The sequence below is a fragment of the Colobus angolensis genome, unplaced genomic scaffold (genome assembly GCF_000951035.1).
Source record: "Colobus angolensis palliatus isolate OR3802 unplaced genomic scaffold, Cang.pa_1.0 Scaffold266, whole genome shotgun sequence".
In the NCBI taxonomy this organism is placed as follows: domain Eukaryota; kingdom Metazoa; phylum Chordata; class Mammalia; order Primates; family Cercopithecidae; genus Colobus; species Colobus angolensis.
In genome coordinates, this window is record NW_012115888.1 from 3,273,955 (window position 1) to 3,296,172 (window position 22,218).

At 41.3% G+C, this 22,218-nt stretch overlaps 1 protein-coding gene across 3 annotated transcripts in view; it reads left to right on the forward strand.

Moving 5' to 3' along the window:
- The first annotated feature begins 8,724 nt into the window (after positions 1-8,724).
- FAM134B (family with sequence similarity 134, member B) overlaps positions 8,725-22,218 on the forward strand; it is a 38,343-nt gene continuing 24,849 nt past the window's right edge. The window contains exons 1-2 of one of the 3 annotated variants that reach the window (XM_011947454.1): positions 9,291-9,577; positions 12,663-12,782. In XM_011947454.1, the coding sequence (XP_011802844.1) occupies positions 9,543-9,577; positions 12,663-12,782 (155 nt within the window). In that variant the 5' untranslated portion in view covers positions 9,291-9,542. Of the gene's footprint in view, positions 8,819-9,159; positions 9,578-12,662; positions 12,783-22,218 lie in introns of those variants that run through there. The other 2 variants (XM_011947456.1, XM_011947455.1) reach the window with 2 other exon arrangements.

Here is a 22,218-nt window from a genome sequence, read left to right on the forward strand (position 1 = left end):
AATTACATGTAAATATATTGATTATATATAAAATTATATATTATATAAATACATATATTTATACATATATTAACATATCAATATGTACATATATAATCAATATGTACAAATCAATTACATGTAAATATATTGATTATATATAAATATACACAGTATATAGATCAATATATAAATACATAAATGTATATTTCACATGAATGAAATATTATATATTTTGATTTCTGTTCTTTCTCTCTCTCTCTCTTTGCTAACTATATTAGGTAAAGACTTTCCTAACAATGTCATCCTTTTTAATGGCAGCATAGGATTTCATTGAATCATACAATTTAACCTCTTACTGATAGACCTCTAGGTTGTTTTCACTTATTGGCTGTTACAAAGAATGCTTATATTTATTTTATCTCTAAATTTTAAATTTTGTGTGTATGATTTGTGAAGTCCATAATATGTTTACAAGTAATATATGTACATTATAAATGTGTATGCATATAATTTGTAATTGCTCAATATATTTGGGGGCTGTGTGCTGCTAGGGGTGCTTGATCAAAAACATGTGGCTGCCCCTAACCTAGGCAACAGATGATGAATTGAACTAAGACAGTAACCGCAGCATGGAGTCTGAGGTGGATTGAAGTGTAGCTCATTATGTTAGGGTTGATGGGACTTGGTGATTGTCTGGTGAGGGAGAGGGAAGAATTGAGTATAGCGTCCATGTTTCTTCCTCAGTTGACCATTTCTTCACTTGATAATGTAATTAATATCAACTAGTAAGATAATCTAAAAATAATATTAATATGCTGTATCCTAGGAGTCAGCTCCATCATGCTTTGTACTATTGCTGAGCTACAGTATTAAACGAGAACATCCCTGCCTTAAATTCCAGTGAGGTGGGGGATTCAGATAACAAACACGTGAACAATAAAACAAGTTTCTAGCCTCTGCTTCAAGAGCGTTCAAGTCAGGCCTGCACATCCTGGCCGGTTTGGAATGGATTTGCGTTTCTGTTTTCTGGATGTAAACTGCGTTCTTCCTCATTCCAAGATTCCTGTTAGCTATATGTTCCTCCTCATTCCAAGACTCCTGTTAGCTATATCTTCTTCCTCATTCCAAGACTCCTGTTAGATATATCTTCTTCCTCATTCCAAGACTCCTGTTAGATATATCTTCTTCCTCATTCCAAGATGCCTATTAGATGTATCTTCCTCCTCATTCCTCAATGCTCCCCAACGATTACTTTTCCTCATTCACTATTTCCCCCCCTGCAGGCATCTGTTGCTTCAAGCTTCACATATATGGTTAAGAAATCTTATGATTTTTTTTTTCGTTTACTTTTTTTTTGAGATGGGGATTTCATAGTGTTGATCAGGTTGGTCTTGAACTTCTGGTCTCAGGTGATTCTCCCAACTCTGCCTCCCAAGGTTCTGAGATTACAGGCATGAGACACTGCACCTGGCCTCTTATGATCTTTTTGGAATTAATTCGGGCTTGTTAGATTTTTTTTACTAACTAAGTCATTGTTACATGTCTTGTGAAAAAACATTTAGAAGTCCATGTTTAACTTTATTCTCTACTGTGTAGTTTAAGAAATGTCAAAACCAGGAATACCGCCTGATTGGGCACACTAGAGGCAAGAGTGGGAGAAGGTGAATGCACAGACCTGGCCAGTGTCCTCCTGGCTTCAAGGTGATAATTTACCCCGTGATTCTCAGACTTCACTTGTATCAGAAATGTTTGGGGGAAGTGTGCTAAGACGCGGGTCCTCAGGCCCTTCCCCTAGCGATTCTGATTCTTGGAATTTCAGCCGGGACTCAGGGTCTGCATGTTGAAGCAAGTTCTCCAGGAGATTTGGTTGTGCTGTTCTGCAGACAACATTTTTAGAAAGACCGATTTAGAGGAGGTGTTTCTGATCTCTGTGTCTTCTGTCATTTAAGAAGATTATTCAGTCACTTGGGCTGACTGATTCAATACAGCTGATCACTGAGGACACAATATAAAGTTCTTATGCAGAGAGAAGCTGACTTAAGCTATCTCTACCTGGAAGGGGTCTTTTATAGTTTCAATCATATATGGATGAAAAAGATGCTGTATTCTTTTTATATGAACTACTTTGTGTATTTTATAGGTAGTATAAATGTACGAATATCCCATTTACCAGACATTTGGGGTGCATGGTATAGACAACTGAAGGTTATTCTTTTAAGTTGCACTTTTTTTTTTCTTTATTGCAACCATTTACGTGGAACTGTTTAATTTAGTATATGTTTCTCTGCTTTTGCAAACACTATCTACTGAAGATAGTTAAATCTTTTCAGGGTCATCATATATGTTTTTCATTCTTTCAGGTCCGATTTAGATTTGTTAAAGCCTCTACATCGAATAGCCTCAGATGTGTTCGCTGTTTGCGTCTGCCATGGTTGTTAGAGTTTTTCTTTTCCCTCACTGTTATCTGTTATTTCTCTCTCGCATTACTGTGCCTGCCTCTAGGAGCTTTCTAATTTGCTCTGGGGCTGGGAAATCATGTGACTGCGGACTATATGTTGAGTAATAGTGAAGAGGATTTGAATGAGTTTTTGAGAAGCTGTTCTAGCGATAAAATGGATGTACTTTGCTGCGTTGACGTGGTGACATTATTTTAGTGGCTCAACTACCTTCTTCTTACCTCCTGATCCTTAACTGCAGTTGTCGTGGTTGTGACCTCATGACAAGTGAGATATTGCTAGAAATCATTTCTCTTGATTTGCAAACCATTGTCTCCCCCAGTTGTGTTAGTGTTTTTATGTATACAGTTCTATAATGTGCAACGTATGAGGATTAAAACTAAAAAAAATTCTCTGACCAAAAATAGACAAATTGAGATATTGCCAAGTTATATGAAGAAAACACATTGGAATAAGGAGATTATGAGAAAGACATGAGGTATTTATTACATTTCTTTAAGAGAAGAAATAGACAAGGATAAAGGAGGAGCAAGTTTCATAAAGGTGATGGATTCTTTGCACTTATTTCTTAGAGATACCTGTGGGGCTTTCAGGTTCCAGGAACACTCTACATTGCTGATAGGAATGTAAACTAGTACAACCACTGTGGAAAATAGTGTGGAGATTCCTTAAAGAACTAAAAGTAGATCGACCATTTGATCCAGCAGTCCGACCACTGGGTGTCTACCTAGAGGAAAAGAAGCCATTATATGAAAAAGACACTTGCATATGCATGTTTATAGCAGCACAATTCACAATTGCAAAAATACGGAACCAACCCAAATACCCATCAGTCAATGAGCGGATAAAGAAATATATATATATATATGTCATGGAATACTACTCAGCCATAAAAAGGAATGAAATAATGGCATTCCCAGCAACCTGGGTGGAGTTGGAGACCATTATTCTATGTGAAGTAACTCAGGAATGGAAAACCAAACATCCTATGTTCTCACTTATAAGTGGGAACTAAGCTATGAGGACACAGAGCCATAGGAATGATACAGTGGACTTTGGGGACTCAGGGAGAGTGGTGGGAGGAGGGTGAGGGATAAAAGACTACACACTGGGTACAGTATAAACTGCTTGGGTGATGGGTATCCCAAAATCTCAGAAATCACCACTAAGAACTTATCCATGTAACCAAATACCACTTGTTCCCTAAAAACGATTGAAATAAAAAAAACTAAGCTAAAACATTTCAAAATAAGAGAAACATTAAATATCTAATGAATGAAAAAATAACACTGAATATACTGAAGATAAAAGTGAAACAAGGCAAAAATACAGATTCTAAAATGAAAGTATCTGTACCAACTTCACGCAGGTGGCATGAGGTGGTGCTGAGAACCAGCAGGCCTTATTTGGGCCAAGTTTCTGGTTACAGATCCTACAAGTAGAAAACGGGACCTTTGGGCTTTCCCATATTTGCAGAAGATTCAACACTTGATTCCTTCTAGGTTAAAAATAAGAATGTGGGAGGGGAGATGGCTCTTGGAGAGCATGAGCTCTAGGTTACTCATCTCCTCCCCATAAATCAAGCAAAAGCACCCACGATCTACTCTCCCCAAACCCAGCTTTTAAATTAAGTTTTAACTCAGAATGAGAGTGACAAATTCCTTAATAGCAGTATATAAATAATTTTTGTGTTTTGACCAAAGTTAATTCAGCCATATCTTAAAAAGATTGATGTTAATCATATTTAAAATTATGTTTTAAAGTTAACTTAAATTATATGTTTAGTCTGTCATAGATGTTAAACACAATATGAACTATTAAAAAAAGAAAGTGCAGTCAGAATAGAGTTGCCAGTCAGTGTAAAATAATTTGTCTCATCAAAGATCATGACAAGGAATAAATTGGCAGAGGTGGCAGAGCACAGAGTCAGGGGTCTGAGAACAGGGGTTTCAGTCAACTGAGCGGCTCCCATGGGAGAAGGAGCATCGAACGGAGAAAACAGGACTCATTCTTACAAATATTTTTCTGAAAATGGTCCTTGAAATGCCCACCGTGGAGATATTCTTTCTTCTCTCTGAGAGACTGGTTCATTATTGTCTTAAGAGTGAGCGTTTGGGGCTTCCTGTAGTGAAGAAACAGTCCAAACCAAAAAGAGCTGGTCCATCAGATGGCTGGTGTAAAAATGGACAATGTCTTTTCCAATGGCCTGGCCATTTACAATAAAGGCAGATATTGGGTCATGGAGTTCTTTAGTTTGGGACTCCTTGGTTTTGGTTTGAAATGTGTGCAAGGAGGTCCCCTTGGTCCTTGTAGCTGTTGTGGCTCTAAAGACATGTGTCTGTTTGCCTTTTGTAAGGAGTTTTCCCACTGTGGCTGCTGTAACTCTATGTTCCCTTTGCTAAGGGTCATACATTTCTTTAGAAAAGCAGAGGTTCTGGATCCAAAGTTCTTTTACATGAAATTGGCTGGATTTCTAGATGGTTGAGTTCTAGACTCCTCAGATCCAGATGAGCCCATGATTCCCTGTCTTCTAGTAATCTTACCTATCTGCTGAACCCAGTCCAGTTTCTAATTTGACCCAGTCAGACACCTGAGGCCTCCCTACAGACCCAGCCCTGTTTCTGTCATGACTTCTGAACCAAATCTGCATCAAACAAAGTGCTCAAAAGTACTCAGAGAGCCCAAAACACAAATTCACAGAGCTCAGAATCCAAGAGAGAACTCAACTGTGACCCCAGTTGCTGCGAGAGATCATTGGGCACAATGGGCCCTGGCAGTTACCTTCGCTTGGTCTCTCGGTGTTTCTGGGACTCACTAGAGGTCTACTTTGAATCCCATTTCTGACACCTGGAGTGGCCTGGTGTTTCTGGTAACATCTCCTCAATCAGAACAATCACAAAAGGCCTCATTTGGCTCCAACAAGGCTGAGAAATGTAGTTTTAATTCTGTAAAGGCCATGTGTACAGCTAGAAACTGAGGTTTCTATTACCTACTAAAGTTGGGAAGGGATATGAAGAGACAGCCTATCTTCACACTGGCATCTGCGTTTGGCCATTCATTGCTAATATTTTCCTACAACATCCAAGAGAGGGAGGGTCGCTCCTAGTGTCTCAGATAGAAAGTTCCAGAGCTTTAATCAAAGTGGCTGCAGAGGAGATAGAAACAAAGCAAAACTCAGACTAATGGTTATGTGAAGGGGAAAAAGGTGTCAAGAAAGGTGAATGTTTGGCTTTGAAGTGGCAATGATTTTCTAGGGCATACTGTATGATGAAATTGCAAAGGAAAATAAAAATGCTCATTTGAAGTATATTGCTGATATTAAATGGACATACGTTTGGAAAGAGAGTCTATACAGGAAAATTTAAAATGTGGAGGTATCTGGTCCCTTGGGCTTCTGCAGCATGTGTGGGCTGTGCTGGAGTGGAAGGACACCCAGCCAAGGCATAGTGACCTGGAGGCGACTCCTGGCTCTATCACCCGCAAGTCACCTGGCTTTGCTGTGCTACAGTTTCAGCATCTAAAAACCTTGGTGATCACTTCAGTGGCACTCAGGGTCTCTCCCACATCTGAATTCTGTGAGTCCTTAAGTTCTGGATGTCTAGTAGGTTTCAGGTCAGTGAGAAAACCCTAAGCACCTTAGTCCCCAGCAGGGTGAAAGGTGCCATCTGGGTGAAGAAGCCATTTTAGGCCTTCAGTAGGGGGACACTTGTCGATTGTGTAGCTACACTCGGGATCTGTTGTCTGTACTGTCCTTGTTTTCCCTCTGATAGGGTTTGGATCTGTGTCCCCGCTAAATCTCACACAGAATTGTGATCCCCAGTGTTGGAAGTGGGGCCTGCTGGGAGGTGATGGGGGTCATGCGGGTGGAGTTCTCATGAATGGTTTAGCACCATCCCCCCTTCATACTCTTTCTTGCTCCAGCTCTGGCCATGTGATGTGCCTGCTCTCCCTTCCCCTTCCACCATGACTGCAAGTTTCCTGAGGCCTCCCCAGAAGCTGAGCAGATGCCAGCCATGCTTCCTGTACAGCCTGCAGATCCATAAGCCAATTAAACCTCTTTTCTTTATAAATTACCCAGTCTCAGGTATTTCTTTATAGTAATACGAGGCTGGACTAATACACCCTCCTTGTTCCTGTGAATTTTAGGAATTACCACAAATATACCTGAAGGGGACTCCATGGTTAGAACAAGCAATTTTAACACGCATGAAGGGACGCTAAAACAAAGTACTGGTGCTCCTTGACCTACCGTGGGGTTACAGCCTGAGAAACCCATCCTAAGTTGAAACTATTGTAGGTTGAAAATACGTTTAGTCCACCTAGCCTACTGAACATCAAAGCGTAATCTAGCCTACCTTATACTCAGAACACTTACATCAGCCTCTGGTTGGGTAGAATCAACTGGCAACCCAGTTCACTGCAGAGTACCGGCTATTCACCCTCGTGACTGCGGGGCTGACTGGGAACTGCGGCCCACGGCTGCTGCCCAGCTTCACAAGAGAGTACCCTACCACATGTCGCTAGCCCAGAAAAAGATCAAAATTTAAAATTTGATACCCAGTTTCTGCTGAAAGTGTATTGCTTTTGCACCACTGTAAAGTCAAACAGTTGTTAAGTTGAGCCATCCTAAGTTGGGGACTGTCTGTAATGGTAACCATTTCCTGTTGGTAACACGAATCCATCTGTGATAGCACTGAATCAGTTCATCATCCCTTACAATTGAGAGGCAGGTCTCAGGGATATATTCAGTTCTGTGGTAACCAGCAACTAAGATCAACAACAGTTATGTTCAGGTATTCAAGAAATAGTAAGCTAGAAGCTTAGGAGAAAGAAAAGGTAAAATTCGTGGGAAAGAATAATCAGAGCTGAAAGTTAGATAAGAGAATTAGCCTTTTGTATTGATTAGGGTTTTTGTTGTTGTTGTTATTGTTTTCTTGAGACAGGGTCTCACTCTGTTGCCTAGACTGGAGTGCAGTGGCGCGATCTAGGCTCACAGCAACCTCCGCCTCCCAGGCTCAAGTGATTCTCCATCCTCAGCCTCCTGAGTAGCTGGGATTACAGGCATGCACCACCACGCCTGGCTAATTTTTGTATTTTTAGTAGAGACAGGGTTTCACTGTATTGGCCAGGCTGGTCTTGAACTCCTAACCTCAGGTGATCTGCCTGCCTTGGCCTCCCAAAGTGCTAGGAATTACAGGTGTGAGCCACTGCGCCCAGCCGGTAAGGTTTTATACAAGTGCCACAATATTATCTTTGATAATATTTTCAGCATTTCAACTTTTCAGTTATTTAAAAACCTGGAATTTCTAATAATAGAGCACATTGCTGTGCCTCTGAGAGGCTGTTGCACACCCCGATCTTCAGAACTCAGCCCATGACTGTTTTCTTTCAGGTTCCTGGTATTTCAGTTGTGTGTCTGAGTAACCACACCTAGTTCATCTTAGACTGTGAAGTGTCTGAAGTGTTTGGTCTTGCATATAATATGAAATGCTTTAAGGAATTGTTAATTGTGAGGTGCATACATCACAAAATAACTAACACTATCCAAAAGAAAGCAGGTATTATTTGTTTTGACATTTCTTTAATGTAGTAGAAGGCCGCTTTGACAAATACAAATGGTAAAATATACATTAAATATAGATAACATGCTAGGATTAGCTATAACATAACAGAATACACAGATTTTTATTTTTTATTTTTAAAATTTATTTTATTGTTAGTTTTTTAAAGAAACAGGGTCTTGCTCTGTCACCCAGGACAGAGTGCAGTGGCACGATCTTGGCTCACTGTAGCCTCCACCTCTGGGGCTCAAGCAATTCTCTCACTCCAGCCTCCTGAGTATCTGAGACCACAGGAGCATCCCATTAGGCCCAGCTAATTTTATTTTTTGTAGAGATGGGGTCTCACTGTGTTGCCCAGGCTGGTCTTGAACTCCTGGGCTCAAACGATCCTCCTACCTCAGCTTCCCACAGTGCTGGGATTACAGGCGTGAGCCACGCACCTGGCAACACATTTTGAAAAGAATGTTGTTTCTTAATAATTAGATCTTGCTTTCTGCTATCCCTAATATTCCTAGTCAAGAAAAAAAAAATGGCTTCAACTTTTTGTCCAAAGCTTTCAGGATATATTCCTAAAGAAATCTCAGTAATATTTCTTCTGGCCTTTTTGAGAGCAAGATTTGAAGGGATTTTTGTTGTACGCTTTTAAAAAAGCAAATGAGGGATAGCTCCTCTTCAGTGACAGGCCAAGCTATGAAAACATCTAGGCCCGCAACCCTTCCTGTGCCAGTGTCAGGCTGCCCCTGAGGACAGGGAAGTCCTGGGGAGAAAGCATTTTGCCCAGATGAATGCATGAACTCAACATTCATGTGCATGCTTCCGGTAAGTTGAGAAATCCAGATGACCCGAAGAAAGATTTTCTTATAAAACAATATCCCTTAAAACCCTATTGCATAATGGCTTTTGTTTTAAACTTTTTTGAGTAAGGGATCTTTTTGCTGAGTGGCTAGGCGTTCTCCAGACAAACCCCCCAGCTCTCACAGGTACAGCCCGTTTTGCTGTCTGCTCTCCAACTCCCTCCTGTGACCCGAAGGAGGAGATTTGATAGCCCAGGGTGAAGTTTCAACCTCCTGTGGCCACTCCACCCTTAGGTGGGTGCCTAGTCATGTCAGGAAAAAAAAAAGCTGGGGGAAGAGAAAGGGCAGGAGGGCCTAGGTGAAGTCATCCAATGAAGGTTACTGGCTGAGCAGGGACACCTTCTCACACGACTGGAGAGAGAATGCGGGGCAGCTGGGCAGGGCTCACTTCCAGCTGCCTGTCACGGTACTGGGAGTAAGAGGTGACCTATTTATTTTTAGAAGGGGGCAGTGATAATAACCCAGCTTCTAGCTTCATTCAAGGTAGGCAGGCGCTTTGGAAGTTTGTAAACACCAACTTTCTGAGTAAGGGAGGAGCACTTTTTTTCCAAAAAGGAAAGAACGTCTCTACTGGGTTTTTTTCCTCCTGATATTCAGCATTAGAGTAGAAAAGAAACTATTGTTTGGCCACATTAGCTGCTGTTAGCAGGTGCTGCAGCCTTCGCCACTGTTATTTTTAAAGGGCAGAAATGCCTGAAGGTGAAGACTTTGGACCAGGCAAAAGGTAATTGTGATATATAAGTACTTACTTATTCTTCAGTCTGTTTTGTTGGCTAGTTGTCTTTTTAAAAATATTATGACTAATTTAAAAAGGAGTTTAAAATGTAAAAATATTAAGAATGCAATCCTTTAATTTCAGAAAACATAATTTTCTTTGGCACGAACTCAAGAGAGACAAATAACTTAATGTACTCTTAAAAACTTATGCCAATAAGTGCTTTTCTTGAATCAGAAAGTGATGGCTGGAAATTTTTTTAAAAAGTGTTTCCCAGCACATCATGTAGAATCTACTTGAATGTTTTCGTGTTGGATTTTTGACATTAGATGATAGTTGTTGGATATCTAAGCTGTTGAACATTTTTAAAAACCTTTTGCATTTTAAAGATTTGTTAAGCATTTCTAAAGGTTAAACATTGGACCAACATACCTCTCTGATATTGTAAAACTTCAAAACCACAGTTCTTATTGTTGAAAATGTGATCACTTGGGCTCCCTTTACAGGGAGTACATTAATTGTATCACTATTTATATTAATATCTAACTCTAAGAAGGGGGAGATCAAGAGGAGGGAAAGGAAGCAGGCAATTAATTCCTGCTCATATGAGAATAACTGTGCCTAGAGTGAAAAAGTCTGCATTTTAGCCCCATTGCTGTGAACAACTTTTGTATGAGTCGGTTAGATGCCTTCGTTGGAATTCTAATTGGGGCCGTTGAAATTCGGATATGAAGTAGACAGAAAATTATTAAACAAGAAAAGGAGTGGGACAATTTTCTTGCCCAAGAAAGTGGAAACTGGTAACTCTCTAGGAACAAGGGCACCAAAATATATTTTTGTCATTGTATTAAAGACAAGCATCCCCTTTCAGCCATGGGTATATGGGGCATGTTTGTGTGTGTGGTAATTATAATCAGTTGTAATAGAGTCTGTAAAAGCTACTTTTCTCTAGTTTTCTAGTTTCTATTTTCTTACAAATTCCTTCCTAGTACATTAACATTATGTTGACATTTAATTGAACAATGAAACAACTTTCAACATAAAAGGACACAGTAAATCAAGTACTTGAAGATGACATTTATAGAAATGCTTAGAGTGGGATATGGGTTAACTAGCTGGTTAAGAAAACATTTCCAGAAAAGTGTAAATGTCAGGTTCAGTTTCCAGATGATGGGTTGATTTACTTGTATGTATCCCCTTCATGACATTTTAACATTTCTGGCAGCAGGACTTTTATTTTCCTCTTGGCACCTGGGCACTCCCACCAGCTCGCTGCATAGAATTTTGCACAGAATAGGCATTTTGAATACATACTTGTAGAATGAAATGTATTGATAAGCTATTTGATATGTGCAGTACATATTTCTGGGGCCTACTCATTTTAGAGGTTGAAAGAAGGGAGAGATTTGGCAGAAATGTCATTAGGGTTGCTTTAATGAAATGCGATATTTTCACAATTAAGTAGTAATTATTGATAAATATTTTGAACCAACAGTTTGTGATATATACTAAACAAACAAGAATTTTTTCTAAGAATGCTGGTTAACAGCGGTAAACAGTAAGAGTATATAGATATTATATAGCTATACACACATAACTATATATTATACACACATATCATGATTATTATTACCAAGGATTAGTAATGTATTGGATTGAAAATGGGAGACTCCTCCTCCTTTGAGGTAGCATATTCCTGTGCCATCTCCCCCGCTACCTGTAGTTTTGATTTTGATAACTTCAAGCCTTTACCCATTGGTGGTTTTCTATGCAATATACTTTGTCTTCATACATTTGTTTTTTCCTCTATCTGTGCAGAAAGAAGGGGCAACCCATACAGGGGGAACGTTTAAAGCTAGGCTAGAAATAAAAGATTACAACTGGCCAGGTGCTGTGGCTCACACCTGTAGTCCCAGCACTTTGGAAGGCCAAGGCAGGAGGATCCCTTGGGTCCAAGAGTTTGAGACCAGCCTGGGCAACATAGGGAGACTCTGTCTGTACAAAAAAATACAAAAAATTAGCCAGGTGTGTGCACCTGGGGGGTTGAGGTGGATCACCTGAGCCCAGGAGGTGGAGATTGCAGTGAGCCATGATCAGACCACTGTACTCCAACCTGGGTGACAGAGTAAGACCCTGTCTCAAAAAAAAAAAAAATAAATAAATAAAAAATAAAAAGATTGCAGTGGAAAAGGAATTTGACTTTTGCTACCTTTGAGATGAAATGCCATTGGACAAGTCTTTTGGTGCCTTGTCTGAAAGAGAAATAACTGTTGGAAGTTGTTTACGGACAAAGTGCATTCTTAGAGCTTGACTGCAGCAGGTTCTAGTTGAGTCTCATACTGAGGCTTTTTCATGTGACTTTAGTCCCATTTTGGCACTTGATGTCCTAGATTGCTCTGGAACCATCAGTGAGCTAAATCTCAGTTTGGTTTTTAAAAAATCAGTGGAAGCCAAATGCTCAGCAGCTTCTTAAGTGTATCTGGTGTAGGGCAAACTGCTGTGTGTGACCTGGTCTCATGGTCCCGAGGCACCATTCGATATTCACCAAATGGACTTGGTGAACCAACGGCCTGAGAGGGGGCAGGTCCAGGAGAGACCCCCCTCCTTGTGATTTATCTTTTGTCAGCAATTTGTGGTCTTAGTAGGAGCCTCTGGAGACTCCATGCCCTTTTCCAAGGCCAAGAGATGAGGGGAGAGGGTGAACCTGAGTGCCACTCTGAAGCAGGCGAGGAAGGCAGAAGCCCAAACAGGGAGCCTCAGGGGCCAGAGAAGAAGGAAAGTATAATGGGGCAGCGACTAGGGCAGCAGACAAGGTCAAGAAATAGGAGGAAACATGTACCCTGGCCAGAGACCTGGCTCTGCAGTGTTTCCTTGGCCCCACCTTGGAGCCGGGGCCTGGGAGGCCCTCTGATGCCTTCAGCAAGCAGCCTGGGCTGAGGAGTATGGAAAGGGGGATGGTCCCTGTTCCAGCTGTCCTGAAGGGAGGGGGACCCTAGGCACCAAGATGGAGCTCTTCATGCGTCTTCTTGTGGAAGCGCTTTCCGGGTAACTTCCTGGATAATTGTGTTCACACGTTCATTGCTTCACTTGGTAGGGCTTTATGGTGTTCCCAATGTCAGCCAGCTGTGGTGCCAGGAGCTAGGGTGACGTCAGGCCCCTGCTGTCACGGAGCACACAGCCCAGGTGTGGAGACAGACCCCAAGGTGAAAAATAAGTAAGCAAGAGTATTTCAGATAATAGGGGCTGAGGAAATGAAAACTTAAAATGGTCATGTGGGAGAGTACCTGGCGTGCAGGCTGGGGGAGGGGATTAACAGCAGAATGTCACCTGCTAATCCAGGCCCCTGTGAAACATCCTACTGGACTTGTCGTACAGTAAGGACTGAAAAGTTTGTCTGCAAAGGCCACTGAGTCCACACAACTGGAACTTAGTAATACCAGTTTTGGCTCTTCACAGGCCTTTTGTGACTGCTGGAGCGGTAGGGTTGCCATACATTTGTGTTCTGGATACATGAAGGTTATTGTGTTTAAGACCACCAAAGCACTTTTAAAGCCAAAACGTCATTCATAATTGCACTGAATTTTATTCTTGGAAGTTTAAAAGAAATTGACTTAAATATATTCTGCAATCCAGATGTTTTAATAATTCAGATTAGCCAGATTTTAGGCTTAATTTTACATTGACAAAGCCTATCATTGATAATACCATTTCTTTAAAAAATCGGGTGAGGAGGAGAAAAGCCTGGCATAGGAGCCTGACCTGGGTGCAGTTGGGATTCTTATGAGCCAGCGTATTTCATCTTTTGTATGTTTACAAAGGTCATATGTGGCCTTTGGTTTTGAAACAGGTACAGAGAGGTGAAGTAAACAAAGTTCACACAGCTGTGAAGTGAGGACGTTGTGATTTGAAGGCAAGTGATTGATTCCTGAGGAGCCTGTGCAGTTAGACACATCTATAGCTGTTATGTGGTTGCAATGCCCTGGATGTGTTTAGCAGTTAGAAAGAAGGGCAGTGTGGGCACAGAAAGGTCAGTAGGGTTGGCACCCAAGGAGGAAGGAGAGAGTGGCTGAAGTGGGAGAGGTGTGTCAGAGTCCTTCACTGGGCCATGTAGGCAGTGGTGTGATGGTGAATGTCATGGAATCTGCTCTCTGTGGTAGAGAATGCCTGATTTTCAGCATTTGCTGATTCCTGTCATGTAAATACTCCCACTGCGGTTGATTTCACATCACCACGTGAGGTCACTAAAAGTGGAGCTGGAACTATTCACAATAGCAAAGACATGGAATCAACCCAAATGCCCATCAACAATAGACTGGATAAAGAAAATGTGGTACATATACACCATGGAATACTATGTAGTCATAAAAAGGAATAAGATTGTGTCCTTTGCAGGGACATGGATGGAGCTGGAAGCCATTATCCTCAGCAAACTAATGCAGGAACACAAAATCAAACACCACTTGTTCTCACTTGTAAGTGGGAGCTGAACAGTGAAAACACGTGGATACAGGGAGGGGAACAACACACACTGGGGCCTGTTGGGGGATGGGTTGAGGGGAGGGAGAGCATTAGGAAAAATAGCTAATGCATACAGGGCTTAATACTAGGTGATGGGTTGATAGGTGCAGCAAACCACCATGGCACACATTTACCTATGTAACAAACCTGCACATCCTGCACATGTACCTCAGAACTTAAAATAAAAATTAAAATAAAAAAACAGTAGAGCTGGAAAGAGAATCAAAATATTGGCCCTCATGAGCCTGCGGAGGTCAGTCCCAATACACCACTGATTGTGGGCCAACATAAGAGTGAGCATTTAATTCGGACTGTGCTGTGGCTCCTTCATTTATATATCCCTAAGGTATAATAGACATGCAGCAAAAGTTTGTAGAAGGAATGATTTAGTTTTCTTTTCTTTTTTTTTTTTTTTTGACTCTGTCACCCAGTCTGGAGTGCAGTGGTGCGATCTTGACTTACTGCAACCTCCGCCTCCCGGGTTCAAGCAATTCTCTGCCTCAGCCTCCCAAGGAGCTGGTATTACAGGTGCCCGCCACCACGCCCAGCTAATTTTTTTGTATTTTTAGTAGAGATGGGGGTTTCACCATCTTGGCCAGGCTGGTCTTGAACTCCTGACCTCGTGATCCACCCACCTCAGGCTCCCAAAGTGCTAGGATTACAGGTGTGAGCCACCGCACCTGGCCTATGGAATTATTTATTTTTCTTCCACTCTTCTATGATAGTCATGGAAAATGTCTCTTAGATATGGGAAATGTGTACCACTTTTGAAATTCTATTTGTCCCAGCTGGACTAATGTTTAAAATTGATTAAGAACATGTAGAACAATGCAATCTTTTTGATGCAAGAGAGTTTGTTGAGTTTGTTTTGCGTGAGATATCTGAATCACCAGTTAATAAGTGGTGTGCTTCCTAAACCCTTGCAATGCCCCAGTGAGTTTCCTGTAATCACACCCCTGTGAAAGCTGATTTCTGTTTTCTAAAACACAGAGTGACTAATTCTTTTCTGCTGTTCGTAAAATGTGATGAAGGTTTCTCTGGTTTACCATAACCAAGGAGGGCTGCAGCTGCTATGGGTGGCCATGGGGAGGGTCTCTCCCTGGTGACTGACAGGACAAAAGCCTAATTGTGTGGGGTTCCCTTTATTCCCCACCTCTTGTCTCTTTATGGCAAATCTGTGTCTAAATACATTAGAGCATCTTGCTGCTTCTCCACAATGGGCTAATCTGGGTCCTGCAGAAACTATGTGGACATGAAGTCTTGTCTGAGAGCAAGCCTGATACACTACTATTTGTATATTTTTAAAACAATGTCTCTTTAAACAATTTTCCCACTAAAGGATGTTATAGCTGTTCATTTGGGAAGATAAAAATAGTATTGGGAAAAAAATATAATGGCAAAGAGATCAACTGTAATCTTAATGCCCGAAAAAATACTGTTATACTGTCTTCTGGTTCTTACTGAATATATTTTCTTGGCAAAGTTATAATAAGTATCTCATATGTACAATTTTGTCTGCTACTTTTTTTCTCTCACCAGCATTTCTCAGTGGCTTCTAGACATATTGGAAGCATTTTTAAATGCCTGCAAAAATATCCTATCCTTTGGATTAACCCACCTTTATTATTGCCTGTTTCTTAAGGCCTGGGCCCAGAAGCTGGGACAGCATCATTCCCACCATATTCAATTGGTCAGGCAGCCCAAGAGCCCTGATTAGAGGGGAGGGGACATAGAGCCCACTTTTCCCTTGGGAAGAATGCCAAATAAATTGGGCTTTAATTTACAACTAACTGAAAGAGAAAAAAATGCTTACTTAATATTTATGACTATCAAATTTTATCATTTGTTAGTGGAAAGGTAGTACTACTCTCTGGTAGTACTTGCCATCTGGTGCTCTCTGTGCTCTTAAAAAAATGCAGGCCAGGCTGGGTGCAGTGGCTCACGCCTGTAATCCCAGCATTTTGGGAGGCCGAGGCAGGTGGATCATTTGAGGTCACAAGTTCGAAACCAGCCTGACCAACATGGTGAAACCTTGTCTCTACTAAAAATACAAAAAATTTAGCCAGGCGTGGTGGCACATGCCTGTAGTCTCAGATACTTGGGAGGCTGAGGCAGGAGAATTGCTTGAACCTGGGAGGCGGAGGTTGCAGTGAGCCGAGATCACACCACTGCACTCCAGCCTGGGCAACAGAGAGAGACTTCGTGTCAAAAAAAAAAAAAAAAAAAAAAAAATTGCAGGCCAGTGACCTATCTCCCTAACAGAATGATGCGTAGTCACTTGATGAATAAGCTCTTCTACATGGAATAACTTTCCAGTTAATTGAAGCTTGTATTTTAAAGTGTAAACACTGAACGATTTTAACCATTGTAACCATTCTGCTGGATGACTATGAACATGGGTTTTAGAATGATGCAATGCTATTTTTACTCCTGGCTGCAAATCTCAGCCTCACCAGGTACTAGCTGGGTGACCTGGGGTAAGCTACTTAACCTCTCTGAATTTCATTTTGTCATCTGCAAAATGGGGATAATAATACCTACTTTATAAGTTTGTTCTTTAGATTAAATATGGTAAGCCACGTTAACTATTCACTTTAGTGAATGGCTCATTAAGTCCTCAGAAGTAGTTGTTAACAGTAATAATAATGATACATAAGTTACACATTTCCTTAAGCAATACAAAATAGGTCACACTGAGTGAAAACATCTCAAACCATCTGTGGTTTACCGCTAGAGAAAATCCCGATTGCCAGACATAATATATAGGGCAGGTCCTTAATGTGTGGTCTACCCACTCTCTCCAGGTGGTAGTCTCCTCTAGGGCGTGTGTAGAGTTACCTGGGGCCCCTTTTTAGGAGAAGCTCCAACTCCCCAAACAGCTCCAGAGTGCATTCCTGGTCAGTCTGGTCCAGAGGGTCTGTGGGCTCTTTGTAGTTGGTTCATCTTGTTTTGACCCTTCCTAAGATTGCTTTAACGCATGTGAACATTGATCTTATGCCATGGACCGTGCTGAGTGAAAGTATTTACTCTTTAGGGGGAAAGCAAGGATGTCTGCCCAGTGCATCTTATAGAGAGATGAGTACCCACACAGCAAATTTCAGGCTTAGGGCATGCATATGTCTTTTGTGCAGTTGGTTTGCTTTAGTCTTTTGAGCACTCTGAATCTTCTGACTGGTCCTATTTCCATTTCTGATTGAGCCATTTGGAGGTTTGGAGGTAAAATTTCAGCTCTCCTCTACCAAGTGTGTAGAACCCTCTGGAATGCACTCCTGTATGATCTTCCACGTCACCTTCTCCTTCTTCCCTTCATGTTCTTTAGCCTCCCAATCTCTCATTCACCCATTCTCTCATCTCTATCTTTGCTCTCCTTGTACCATCACACCAGTGAACTGCCTTCTTAAAACCATGGCACCTGCTGTCACTGAATCCAAAATTGATAAAGTCACGAGGCAAAACCTGGATGTAGCAATGCATTGCAATTCATGTAGGTCACAAAGTATCCTGAGGCAGAAGTTGGGCAACGCTGGTGTAGGGAATATCCCAGCTGTCCTGGGAGAAGCCCATGGGCTCTGTGCATATGTCAAGAGGACAGTTGTGTTGCTTCACTTCATATGGAGAAGCTCATCCTCTCATTAGGGAGATGGAAGAAATGACCATCTTAAAGGGAGGCTTCCATGGTCTTTCAGGCCAGGCCACAACCTTTGTCCTGCTTCAGCCTCATTTTTGCAGAGTTGGCCTGCCCTAGGTATAATTGTTACCTGCTGGGTAAATACCATGGAGGGCATAAAAGATGTTGCTCTGTGGCCCTTAGTTGTGTCATTGGGGGCAGGGGGGAATTACCAGACTGCAGATTCTTTACTTTGGAAGGGAGGATTGTGGTTGTGAGTGCCTGATATGGGAACAGTTGAGGGAAAGGGTTGAAGCTCAGAATGTTCTCTCACTAGTAACAGTGATTTATGAAGGGTTGCTATGTCCTCAACATGCAAGTGTTTCATTGGTGAAGCCTGGCATTCCCAGAGGTGGGCAGACACCCACACAGGATGGTGGTGGTGGTGAATGAGTGTTACATGGTAATTACCATCAGGAATGGCCTCCTTGCTAGCCGTGTAAACAAAACAGAAGGAGCTGCGCACAAATAATACTCTGACTCAGGAAGTGACATCGCATGGTGATGGTTTGGTTGAATTGTCAGCAAGTGCTTCATTTTGAAAAGAAAACAAACCCATCTATCAGTGCAGAATCTTAATATGATACCTCTAAAAATTATAAACTCTATTTTAGATTAGGTAAGGGGGTTATAAGTGTGTTTATGTTTCTTAGAAATTACTAGTTTCTATTGCATTGAACATTCTCTTCAGGAATCACAAATTAAATGGCACATATATGTTTCTGGAGTAGCTTATGACATTAGTGGTGGTAACTTTTCCTCCAGAGTGACTGGGGTAGCCTCCATGATTGAAGTAAACCGAACGTTAATTCTAAATACAGTCATGCGCCACATAGAGACATGGCTGCATATGTGACAGTGGTTCCAGAAGATTACACTGGAGTGGAAAAGTCCCTGTTGCCTGGTGATGCCTTCATCATCCTGTCCCAGGGTAGGCCAAGGCTAATGTGTGTGTTTGTGTCTTAGTTTTTAACAAAAAAGTTTAAAAAGTAAAAAAAAAAAAAAAAAAAAAAAAAAAAAATCAAAAATTAAAAATAGTAAAAAACTTCTAAAACAAAGAAAAGGAAAGAAAATGTTTTTGTACAGCTATCCAATGTGTTTTAGGTTAAGCGTTATTACAAGAGTCAAAAACTTAAAAAATTAAAAAGTTTATTCAGTAAAAACGTTACAGTAAGCTAAGGCAATTATTAAAGAAAAATTTAAAGAATTTAACTCAGTAAGTGTACAGCGTTTGTAAAGTCTACAGTAGTGCACAGTAATGTCCTAGGCCTTCACATTCACTCATCGCTCACTGACTCACCCAGAGAAAGTTCTAGTCCCACAAGCTCCATCCACGGTAAGTACATTATATAGGTGCACTATTTTTTTTTCTTCTTTTTTTTTGAGACAGGGTCTTGCTGTGTTGCCCAGGCTGGAGTGCATTGGCACGATCTTGGCTCACTGCAGCCTCGACCTCCTGGGCTCAAGTGATCTGCTTGCCTCAGCCTCCTGAGTAGCTGCAGCTACAGGCATGCACCACCATGCTGGCTAATCTTTGTATTTTTTGTAGAGATTGGGTTTTGCCATGTTGTCCAGGCTGGTCTTGAACTCTTGAACTCAAGCAATCCATCTGCCTCGACTTCCCAAAGTATTGGGATTACAGGTGTTAACTACTGCGCCAGCCCCATTTTTAAAAATCTTTTATTCTATATTTTTATTGTACCTTTTCTATGTTTAGATGCACAGATACTTACCATTGTGTATCTGCAGTATTATAATTATAATTGCCTGCGGTATTCAGTACAGCAGTGTGCTGTACAGGTTTGTAGCCTGGAAGCAATAGGCTGTACCCTATAGCCTTGGTGTGTAGTAGGCTATCCCATCCAGGTTTGTGTAAGTACACTCTGTGGTGTTCACACAGTGACAGAATAGCCTAATGATGCATTTCTTAGAACATATCCCCATTAGTAAATGATGCATGACTGTAGTAATAGTTTCTGCATTCTGAAATATTGTGCAAACTTCCTTTTGGAAGCATATTTGTTTGTGCTCAGGAAGGCTTTGAGATAGACTTCATTATAAAATGAATGCATAGAGAAATTATAAACCTCGAATGAATTGACTTGCTTGCTGAAACAAGAAGAGATTTGCTCAATAAACTAAGGTACAGCAAACATTGGCACTGATGATAAAGGAGGTAACTGATAATCCCTTTTTTTTGGGCACAGTTGAGGGGAAAATTGGAAGCTGTTGTGTCCCATAAGGCAAGTGTTGAGGGTTTGATGACCTCATTCTCTCATGCCAACTCCTATAAATTGGAAATGGTGCCTGGAGCTCTGATAGGATCATGAGGCCTTGTTGGGAAATTTATGGAAAGAGTGCTACGACACATTAGTGTGGTCTGCCATGCATGGCAATGGTGGAATGGTACATGCCTATCCTGAGATGAGGACAGAGGGTGATAATCCTTCTCTTTATTTAGATAAACTTTCAAAGACCTTATAAGTGGTCAGTGATGTTGATGGGAACTTGACTTTTATCCCCCCCACCCCTATTAGTTACCAACGTCGTGAAGCTTATGACCTTGGCAGCTTTACCCAGGAAAATCTGAAGGTTAGGTGCCTCCCTGCTACAGCCCGGGTTAACTGCTAGGCAGGGGCTATTTTAAGATCAGAGGAAAGCCTTTGTCATTGTAATACTTTACATGTCAAATCTGACATAGCAGCTTTGCCAGTAGTGTGACAAGAAATTGTGTGCATTTATTTCACTTATTGCTAGCCAAATGACAATTTTTCATCCAACTTCCATAGAGGAACTTGTTTCATCTGGAAGAGAACGGGCTTTGGAGGCTGGTGGATTGAGGCTGGAAAGACTGGGTTCTGATCCTGGTTGCCTCTTCTTGGCTGTGTCTGCTTTCTTATCTGGAAAATGGAGGCATTTTACTCACTTCGTCAGATTGTTGTGAGGATTAGAGATAATAATAAAGCTCCTAATGCCATGCCTAGCACTTGGTGTGTGTTCAATAAATGGGAGGTGCTATTAGAGTAGAAGCTCTCTTAATAGTTCCTAGTAGCCTGTGGAATTAGTGATTTTCATCACCTTTGTATAGCCATATGTCTGAACCTATGACACCCTGAACTAGTAGACTCCTGTGCCTGGGCCCAAATCCACCCTGCAGCCTGATTTTGTATATGAAGTTATTGGATCACAACCATGTTATTTCATTTTCATATTGTCTATAGCTGCCTTCTTGCTACAGTGGCACAGTTTTGTATAGCCAACAAAGCCAAAAATGTCTACTATCTGTCCCTTTACAGAAAATGTTTGCCTACTCCTACTCTGTACCTCACGGCTTCTACCATTTGAGTTGTGTGCTTGCTGAATCCGTTGTGTTTATTCTCAAATCACTTTGTGCCCATTGTTTCCATTGTAATTGCATAAAATTATGTAAACTGATGAAATAAGGGATCAAAAAGAGAATTGTTGTGGCAGATTCTGTTGGTTGTTCCAAAATACCCAGCTTCCCTTTCTTTTCTGGGTAATGGAATTCTGAGTTTCAGCTGGGTGGTGGCCACCAGCAATTGAACTATGTTTCCTAGACTTTCTTGCAGGTAGGCATGGCCATGTTTCTATGTTCCAGCCAGTGGGAGGAGAATGGAAGTTGCACAGGCAACTTGTAGGCCATGACTTTAAAGAGAAAAGGGACTTATCGTGGCTTCTTTTTACCCCTTCCTGCTGGTGGCAGTGTGGATAGGGGAAGGTCCATGGGGGTGGCAGTGTGATTTGACAGTGTCTGAGCAATGAGATGGAAAGGGCCTGGGTCTCCAACATTATGGATGTCCCATATCAGCCTGGGACCTCTATGCTCTGCTGTGACATAGGGGAGAAATGAACTCGTCTCTTGTTTAGACCACTGTTGCTTTGACATTTGATATGATAGGAAAACCTATATTGTAATACATATAGCTGTTTATGAAAATTAAGTTAAATGCATCGGAGAGAGTAGGAGCAAGTTGCTAATGCTACTTTTTTTGTTGTTTTTTTAAGTGTGGACAAAACTAAAAAGGTTTGTGGGGGATGAGCAGAAAAGTTTAGAATGATCCTTTACTTGAATTTGACTTCTATCATTAAATTCTTGCCCCTTTTTTAAATAAATAAAACTAGAAACATGCCTAATACATCAATTTGTTTGAAGCCCTAAATCAATTGGCAATTTGATAACCCCCTCAGTCCCCCACACCTAAGTGAAGATTTATTGGATTGAATTGAATACCACAGTAGTGGACTGCTAGGTTTGTTAGTCCCCAGTCAGCACTCAACTTATACCCTGAGTCTAAGAATATTCATACCATCCCCCCCTTTTTTTTGAGACAGAGTCTTGCTCTGTCACCCAGACTGTAGTGCAGTGGCACGATCTCGGCTCACTGCAAGCTCTGCATCCCGGTTTCATGCCATTCTCCTGCCTCAGCCTCCCGAGTAGCTGGGA